This window comes from Nothobranchius furzeri, chromosome 2 (genome assembly GCF_043380555.1).
Source record: "Nothobranchius furzeri strain GRZ-AD chromosome 2, NfurGRZ-RIMD1, whole genome shotgun sequence".
In the NCBI taxonomy this organism is placed as follows: Eukaryota; Metazoa; Chordata; class Actinopteri; order Cyprinodontiformes; family Nothobranchiidae; genus Nothobranchius; species Nothobranchius furzeri.
In genome coordinates this window covers 95279618-95288492 of record NC_091742.1, presented here as the reverse complement: position 1 = coordinate 95288492, position 8875 = coordinate 95279618, and the positions used below count along the sequence as shown (strand labels likewise).

General features: G+C 51.1%; 1 protein-coding gene across 1 annotated transcript; it reads right to left on the bottom strand.

Annotated features, from left to right (window-relative positions):
- Window positions 1–1113: 1113 nt before the first annotated feature.
- On the bottom strand, window positions 1114–8811 carry zgc:153012 (TSC22 domain family protein 4). The gene is made up of 5 exons (XM_015940620.3): window positions 8459–8811; window positions 6910–7691; window positions 6640–6767; window positions 3584–3635; window positions 1114–2050 (listed from the first exon to the last, which is right to left on the bottom strand). Exons 2-5 carry the CDS (start codon window positions 7678–7680, stop codon window positions 1892–1894), a joined length of 1110 nt encoding a protein of 369 aa, XP_015796106.3. The 5' UTR covers window positions 7681–7691; window positions 8459–8811; the 3' UTR covers window positions 1114–1891.
- Between the last annotated feature and the right edge of the window lie 64 nt (window positions 8812–8875).

Here is an 8875-nt window from a genome sequence, read left to right as displayed (position 1 = left end):
GCTGACGGGGGGGGGGGGGGGGCATCCTGTCAGCTTCCTGTCTTAAAGGGCCAGCAGCCTCTAGCAGAGGGGAGGAGCCAGAGCAATCGCCCTGACTGATGTGTTTCCGTCCTCTGCTTCCGTTGTCATGGTTACGGTTCTGGTTCCATTAGGAGAGTTCTTCGGCAGACAGAAACCCAGTCAGAGTGAGAGCTCTGTTTTTTATAAACCACCTGCGCGAGAGGAGCCACAGGCCAAAGGTCAGCTCTTACAACACTCAAGTTCAACTTTATTAAGAGAATTAAAGTCAAAACAAAACATCCGTGGGTTCTGGAGAGCCCCGGGACAGCCGGTGTCGGCCGTGCAGCCCGCTACTAGGATTATAACATCAATAACAATAGTCCAGTCCAGGCTGTCTCTGTACCCGCTCTGTAGTCTTTTAGCTATATTAGCGCCAGTGTGCTCCAGCTGCCCAAAAGTTTCATTTGACTAAACTTTCAGGAATCACCAGTGCTGGTATTGGTCTACAGAACCAGCCCAGCTGTGACTTTAGGAGCAGACCAAAGAGGCTTCCCTAAGGAGGGCAACAGATGGCCTGACCCATGGAGACGACCCAGAACTGAAATTTTGTCCCAGTCTGCTCCTGCTTGAACCAAACTCCATTCACATCGTCACTGATTTAAGAAGGATAAAGGCCATCCAGCATCAATCCTGTTGTCAAGGTTACATCCTCGGTTAGCCAATCAGAGAGTAGCGGTATCTGATCTCTCTCTCTCACACATCCAGTTAATCTTAATCTGTTTTGCAAATTCTCTTTGTGCTCCTGTATTCTGGGGCGGAGCCAGTTGGATTAAAGATCACAGCTTTCCTTTTCCATCCTGCCGCCGTGACTCCCAGCATGCACGTGGTGTGGTGATGTCACAGCTGTCATGTCAGCAGTTGTAAGATCAGGTCTGCTCATTTTTGCATCAGCAGTTTGAATCGTTTCTATTTGAAATCGGAAAATTCAAAGAAGATGAACTTTAACACTAGTTTACGTAAATATTTATTTCCTGTTCCACCGACAGACCTGAATAATCAAACCCGACTCAGATAAACGCCTCGGTCCACACGCACAGGAAACACTGAGACCAGTCAGACTTCAGTCATTTATTACACCCAAAACTACATCACAGAATTCAGTCCTGTTGTCACGGTGACGAGGGCTGCTGCGTTACCATGACAACGCTGAAAACAGTTAGGTTGTTTCATCAGGGTAAGTTTGTTTAGACGTTAGGAGTCATGGTGTTTGTTAGGGCTGGGCGACGCGACGATGTTAGTCACACCATCCGTGTTACACTTCTGTCATGTTCGCTGGTAGCTTTAGTGACATGTGAGGATATCAGAAGCTAATTTTTTATTTTAAAGATTTATATTCAAAGTCTGAACGTGTCACCAAACGCTATGCGACTAAAATAATAACAGAGGTCTGTCTTAAAGTACAATATTCAAACTTTAGAGAACGGAACAAACATGGAGCCATTTTCTGTTGACGTCAAATGATTAAAACAGGAGTAGAAATCTAAAGTTTCAACATGTCTGCTTGTTTAAAACGGTTTCTTTAAGAAGAAGCAATAAAAATGAACAAGAATAAACAAAAACAATGTTTTACATCGGTGGAATCAGATTGTTTTTATGAGGCACGACGCTGGAATAATACTTTATTTTCTATTTTTACCCTACCAGAGGCTATGCTACACCAACGTTAGCCGCTAGCACATCTGGCTATGCAGTAGCTCTGCTCCAGCCTCTGATTGGTCCAGCCCAGACTAACGCTGGCTGTTCATCTGTTCTCTTTCGACCCACTTGAGTAAAAGTTATTGTGAAATATATGTTATTGTTTCATCGCCCAGCCGTAGTTAATGCAGTCGTGCTAATATTGTTGTGTAGCTGTGTAGCTGTGGGTCAGCGCTCTCAGGATGTGGTTCTCTCTCTCCAGCTGCTGGTTCTTCTCCTGCTGCTCTCTGATTTGTTCCCTCAGAAGCTCCACCTCCTCACGCACCGCCAGCATCAGGTGACTCTTTACCAGGTCCTGGAGACAGGTGGGGAAAGATGGAGACAGGTGGGGAAAGATGGAGACAGGTGGGGACAGATGGAGACAGGTGGGGACAGATGGAGACAGGTGGGGACAGATGGAGACAGGTGGGGACAGATGGAGACAGGTGGGGAAAGAAGGAGACAGATGGGGACAGATGGAGACAGGTGGGGACAGATGGAGACAGGTGGGGAAAGAAGGAGACAGGCGGGGAAAGAAGGAGACAGGTGGGGACAGATGGAGACAGGTGGGGACAGATGGAGACAGGTGGGGAAAGAAGGAGACAGGTGGGGACAGATGGAGACAGGTGGGGACAGATGGAGACAGGCGGGGACAGATGGAGACAGGCGGGGACAGATGGAGACAGGTGGGGACAGATGGAGACAGGTGGGGAAAGAAGGAGACAGATGGGGACAGATGGAGACAAGTGGGGAAAGAAGGAGACAGGTGGGGACAGATGGAGACAGGTGGGGACAGAGACACTTGGTGATTATCAAAGAGCAGATGCTTTCTCTGAGTCAGCCAGCAGAGGGAGCAGTTCTCTCATATTTAACTCTAGTTGACAGGCATTTGTACAGCACCTTATTAAACCAACCAAAGTGCTTTACAGCATTAAAGACAAAACACACAACCATAAACATCATAGAAACACATAAAAACGAGTTCAACGTCAAAAAGATTTAAAACAGAACAGAGAAGATGCCAACCTTGTTCTGTTTCCATGGCTTTTGAGTTCCCGTCCAACACAGAGGTAGTTGTTTACCTTATTTTGATAAACAGTTCAGAATATTCTGGTCGCCTTCGTCAGAGCTTTGGTGTCACGCCCACTGTCCTTTAAGGAGTTTACACACTGGATCATGCATGGGGCGTCCTCTACTGCCCGTAGATAAACGACAACGGAAGTGACACCACCAGGCTGCGATGAGGCGACAGGAAGTACCTGAAACTGTTTGTCAAAATAAGGTCAAACTCCGCTACTCTGTGGTAGGGTTAGGGTTCAATAAGATGCTAACCTAATGTGCAGAGGCAGCTATTAACTCATTCACTGCCAATGACGACTAAAGTCGTCATTAGCATTTTTTTTTACTGTTCGAGCACCGGAACGAGCCCCCGCGCTGAGAGAACGAACATCTCAGCCCTGAAGCCGATCTTCATCCGCGTACTTCACACGTCACATGATCAGGAAGCAGACCATCCATGTGTTAGGAGATCGTTTTGGGCCGTTCCTGTAAAAAAAGTGAGGCGCCAACCGGAAAAGTGTCTGCCGATCACAATTCGACAACGGATTATGAAAGAACGGATAACGCTCGAAACACGCGGCTTCTTCCTGATGTAAGAGGTGAGTCTCCGCGTTGTTTTGGTTGTTTTGCGTCGACATCATGCTAGCACGCAACGTTCTGTCACTCTAAACACAAAAACAGTAAAAACGGTGAGAAACGCTGGCAGCAAATGAGTTAACAGTCTCTGTTTGTAAACTAATGAATATCATGATCAGTACAGGTAAGAAGTCGGGTAACACACACGACTCACCATGGCCTGCTCAATTTTATTGTCGATGGCCGGGAGACTTGAACTGGAAGCACTGCAGAAGGAAAGGTGAGACAGGCAGGTGAGACAGACAGGTGAGACAGGCAGGTGAGACAGACAGGTGAGACAGTCAGGTGACAGAGACATCATATTTTCCACATACAGGATCAATAACTGTTCTCTGACCCCCAATGTGATCTGCTCACCTACAGGTAAGTGAGACGTTACCTGTGCTACCTGGTTTCCATGGTTACCTGTGGCAGAATAGCAGCAGTGACATCATTGTAGAATCAGAGTTCAGCCCTACAGGCAGGGCTCTTGTAGGAGCTGACCAACGAGGAGGGGCAGCAGGTAGAAGACTATTCTGGCTGCAGGTGATGTCTGGACGCAGTTGGGTGGACGGCTGGAGCTGGGCTTCTGGGATTGGCCGAGCAATCAGGGGAGGAGTCAGCGACACCTGGGTAGTCGGGACAGCGCCCGGCCAGGACTCCCTGATAACAGAACCCTGACCTTTGACCTTTTTAAGCTTTCGCAGCACAACAGGTGACCCTGGTTGCTTAGCAACAAGCTGCAGAGACCTGAGATGGAGGGGTGGGGTAGAAGGGGGGCGGCGCTGAGGACGAGTACTGGACTCAGAGACAGGAATGGACGATTCCTTTTTCTTCAAGCTAGCAAACATTCTCAGCCAATCACAGCTCTGAGACTTACAAGATTGTCCAATCGGATTAGTCCTGTCCTTTCAGAGCTGACCAGGATTTTCACCGCCCATCTCTGATGTCTTCATTGTCCTCTGTCCAGGATGGACAGCTCCCTCTTGTCCTGCAGCTTGCCTGACACTTTAGTTCAGGTCCAGTTGGACATCTCAGAACGTCCAAGTGTTGTCTTCAGCCTCAGACACACTGGAGACCTTTTGTCCCACACAATCACTCTGCCCTCTGATTGGCTGCTGCCTCATTCCAGCTCCTACCCACTCAGTGTGTGTCAGCCAATAGGAGCCCTGCAGAGGCATTCTGGTCCCGCCCACACACACAAACACAGAGCTCCATTCAGCCAGTTTAATCTGAGCTCACATCTGTTTTACCTTCATCTGTGATGAAACAGATTTCACCTGAACACCTGGAGAGGTCGGCAGCCAATCAGAGAGGAGGAGGCAGAATAAACACGAGGGCCTCTTGTATCAACCAGCAGGCAGACTTGGTGTGGAGATCCAAACCGTTCTGTTACGTAGCTCAGACCTCCTGCTCTCCTCCTCCTCAGACTCTCTGTCACCAGCAGCTTTCCCCTTTCTCCACTCCTCCGGTGTGTTTTCTCTCCATCTTCGTGAAAACAACGGTGCACCGAGCTACTGGGAGCGGGTGTCTCGAGACATAACCGTCCCCGTGTCACCAAAGGACATTCAGATGCGCTGCGTGCGTCAATGGGACGATAGATTAGACTTCCGCTCACTTTATTTGCCAAATGCTCGCCCTGTAATCGGAAGGTTGCAGGTTCGAGTCCCGTTCAGTCTGTCACTGTCGTTGTGTCCTTGGGCAAGACACTCCCCCCCCTTGCCTGCTGGTGGTGGTCAGAGGGACCGGTGGCTGCCTGAGGTCAGCAGCCTCATCTCTGTCAGAGCGCCCCAGGGCAGCTGTAGCTACATCGTAGCTCATCATCACCAGCATGTGAATGTGTGTGTGAATGGGTGAATGACTGACTGTGTTGTAAAGCACCTTGGGGGGCTCCAGGACTTTAGAAGGCGCTATATCAAATAAACGCCATTTACCCAATGAAGGAAGGGTGGAAGTGCAGAGACTGCAGGTTGGCGCCTGCACCGTCTGGCAGAGGCCTGAATCTGCAGCAGCAGCAGCAGCAGGGTAAACTGTTGTCCAGCTCTGCAGCAGCTTTCTCGTCTGCCTGGCCGAGAAAGGTTTGTGTCCCCGTGCACATGCTCAGACATGCTCCCGGTAGAACGGTTCAGAGCGCTAACGGTTTCTTTGCTGCTAATCTGCAGGGAATGTCCACGAGAAAGTTCTACAGAAAGTAGCAAAGGGTCCTGAGAAATGTTGCTAGCTTTGCCGCTAGGCGCTAGGAGTTAGCAACAGTGCCTCTCGCTCTGCCGCTAAGCTACAGATAGCAAACGCTACGGGCCATGCCTGAGCGTGCATGACATAATCACGTATTACGCCGCCTCTACGAGGCACTGGGGAAGCAGGCTTGTTGGACCTGAACGTGCTCTTCTTCTGTGGTTTTACACGAACACAGGGGCGATCACAGTGAAATTGCCAGGGATCGACCTGCAGGACCAGGGCGTTGCAGGAGAACGTATGAGGAAGACGTTTTAAATGTTTTGGTTGTTAAACGTCCTTAAAGTCCCTTTAAAGCAATATTTAATAATCATGTAAAATTTGCATATTTGATATAATTCAGATCACAGTCCAGCCCACACCCAGGGCCGTGTCAAGGCCTTTCAGGGGCCAAGGCAGGAATAAAGACAGGAACCTCTCCTCTGTCCCGACCGTTTATAACCTCTGCAACCTGTTTGGTTCTTTTGCACTTCAGCAGCCAGAGTCTCCGTCTCGCAACTAACTATTTGTTTTGTTTTCTAGGTAGAATGCAAAGATCTCCTCATGCTGAGGACGTAGCGTGACCAAATATGGTTACTTGGGGGCGTTTCCGTATGTAAATGAGCGAGAACGGACACGAGCACCTGGGTACGCACAGGTGGGGTTTATCGTCAGACGAGTGCGGAGGAACGTGCGTTCATCACCGTTCGTACGAAAATTCAGAATTTCGTTCACAGGAAGGAATTTCTCTACAAACGTTTGATGACTGAGGCCCTGGTGAGGACAACAGCCAATCAGAGAGGAGGAGGCAGGTTCAGGAGCAGCAGCAGGAAACCGTTCTCATGGTGGCATTTTTAACACGGTGCTGCGTGGTGTTTGATGCGTCATCGTCACAAAGCGAGTAAGGTCGTCCCAATCTTAGCTTCTGGTCGTGGAGCTGTCTCTCCACCTGTACTCAGTGGTTCTGACTCACAAACAAACAGGTAAACAAACAAACATCAGTAAGCAGAGAGTCACCTGGCATCCCCCGGCAGGCTAAAGATGCTCCGGTCCAAACCAAACACTGCTGGGCTCTGGATGGAGGTCAGGGAGGGGCTGTGGGAGGGGGGAGAGCTGGGTAAGGACTGGGACGTCCTGAGGACCGACTGGGACAGAGACAGAGGACCAAGTACAGGTTTCAGGTTTGAAGTGTCACTTGATTCCAATTTGAAGTGTGTGTGTGTGTGTGTGTGTGTGTGTGTGTGTGTGTGTGTGTGTGTGTGTGTGTGTGTGTGTGTGTGTGCATACCCGTCTCGTGGCATCAACGTTCAGCTGCCGTAATGGTCGAGGAAAACTTTGTGGGCGGGGTGAAGTGGCTGTAGGGGTGGAGCTTAGATTCTGAGCTGTGATTGGCTCCAGGTGCACTGGTGTTGGGGGCGTGTCTTTTAGAATAGGCCCCACCTCTCTCTCTCCCTTGTCCAGGTTCTGGGTGCTGATTGGCTCATGCTGCATTGGAGATGGTGGCCAACTTTGAAGAACAAGCCCCGCCTCTTGTCCACTCTGGTCCTGGAGCTGGAGGCTGATTGGTTCCTGCTGCATACCGCCGGTTACAGGTTGGGAAAACAGGTGGGCCGTGTCCTGGGAGTGGACTCCTCCCCTTTCTGTATCCTGATCAATGATCTCCAAGGATTCCAGTGAGTGGGCGTGTCTCATGCTGTCCATCACTCTCCTGCAGCCCACCCCCACCTGCCGCTCCATGAACTCCACACACGTCCATCTTCCCCGTCGATACAGTTCATCCCGCCCACAGCTGCTGGCTCCGCCCCTCGCTAGCCTCACCACCCTGAACCTAGAGGAGCAGCCTGCTCTCGGCCCCTGGGCATCATGGGTAATCTGTTTCCTCTTAAGCGATGGTGAGGTGGGCTGGGAGGAGCTTCCATGAGGCCGAGTGAAGAAGGCCTCTGATTGGACGGTTCTGACAACGCTGTGGGACAGCCGTCCGTTCAGATTGGTGAGATGGAGCAGGTCAGAGGTGACGCTGGTGATCTGGAAGCCACTCCTCTTTTTAGCTCCGCTCATCGTCTCAGGGTCTGCGGGGTCAGAGACAGGGGCACGTCACAGGCCGGCGAGGACACTGCTGCCTCACCTGTGGCCAGGTGAGACTGACATTTATAGCTTACCTGTTTGTCCACAAACACAAGGATGACGTGTGTCCCTGTGAGACAGGTGAACGGGTCCACAGAGGACGCCACACGTCCCCTCCGTTCCCCGTCTCTTAGCAGCACCGAGGTGCTTCAGCGGGAACGTGAATCAGACACACACACCGATGTGGTTCTGGTCCGGTTCTGCAGGGTTTATGTCTTTGACAGCCAGACTCTACAAGCTGCTGCAAGTTTCACACAGGTGTGTCTGACTGGGACACAGGTGCTGAGCTCTGATTGGACGGTTTTACACTGTGGGAAACAGGACCAGGAAATGGACCAGGGCCAGGATTAAAACCAGAACCAGGAAGAGGATCAGGACTAGAACCAGGACCAGAAAATGGACCAGGATTAGAACCAGAACCAGGAAGAGGATCAGGCCCAGGACCAGAACCAGTGTCTCTTAACAGAACACATCTCTCCGTGTCTGTGCTGGACCAAGAACCGGTCTGTGGTCCGGTTCACAGCTGGTACCAACACACATCTGGCTGATCAGCCAACAGGCGGTTAGGTGGAACCAGAACCATCTGCCTCTCAGGCCCGGTTCTAATCAGTACCAGCTGCTGCTGACTGACACCCCCCCACAAACAGCTCAACAGTTCAACAACTTTGTTGACAAACAAACTCGGTCTCTGACGTCACCGCGGTAAACTCACCATAACACGCAGGGTCGAGGCGCGCTCCCGCTGGTCCAGATCACCACCGAGCCCGCGGGCACAATCGGTTCATTCTGTAGGGGGGCTGAGAACAGACGGGCACTACGCATGCGCGTAACAGTCAGCGAGAAGTTTCCGCGGGAGCGCGCAGAGTTGACGAAGTTTGTAGAAAGTTTGATTTCCTGCTCTCCTCCTTGGTCACTCCTTCATCCTCCTCTTCCTCTACATCATCGGGAGCGCGCACGTCTTCATGCAGGAACTCATCCGTCCGACACTCGGGTCCGGGTCTGGTCCGGACCGGTTCAGCCAGAACTCAGCTCTGTGCGCGGGTCCGGGGGGAAATAAGCCTACGAGTGCGTGGGCACGTGCGAGGACAGGGAGGCGCATGCGCACAGCGAGGGGAGGAGAAGACTACGT

Bases quoted from the DNA above. Each gene is read 5' to 3' on its own strand.
- zgc:153012 (XM_015940620.3), bottom strand. From the start codon at position 7,680: ATGAGCGGAGCTAAAAAGAGGAGTGGCTTCCAGATCACCAGCGTCACC. The intron at 6,768-6,909 runs GTATGCACACAC...TCTCTGTCCCAG, and splicing joins ACGTTGATGCCACGAGACGG to TCGGTCCTCAGGACGTCCCA. The intron at 3,636-6,639 runs GTGACTCTCTGC...TTCCTTCTGCAG, and splicing joins AGCCTGCCGGGGGATGCCAG to TGCTTCCAGTTCAAGTCTCC.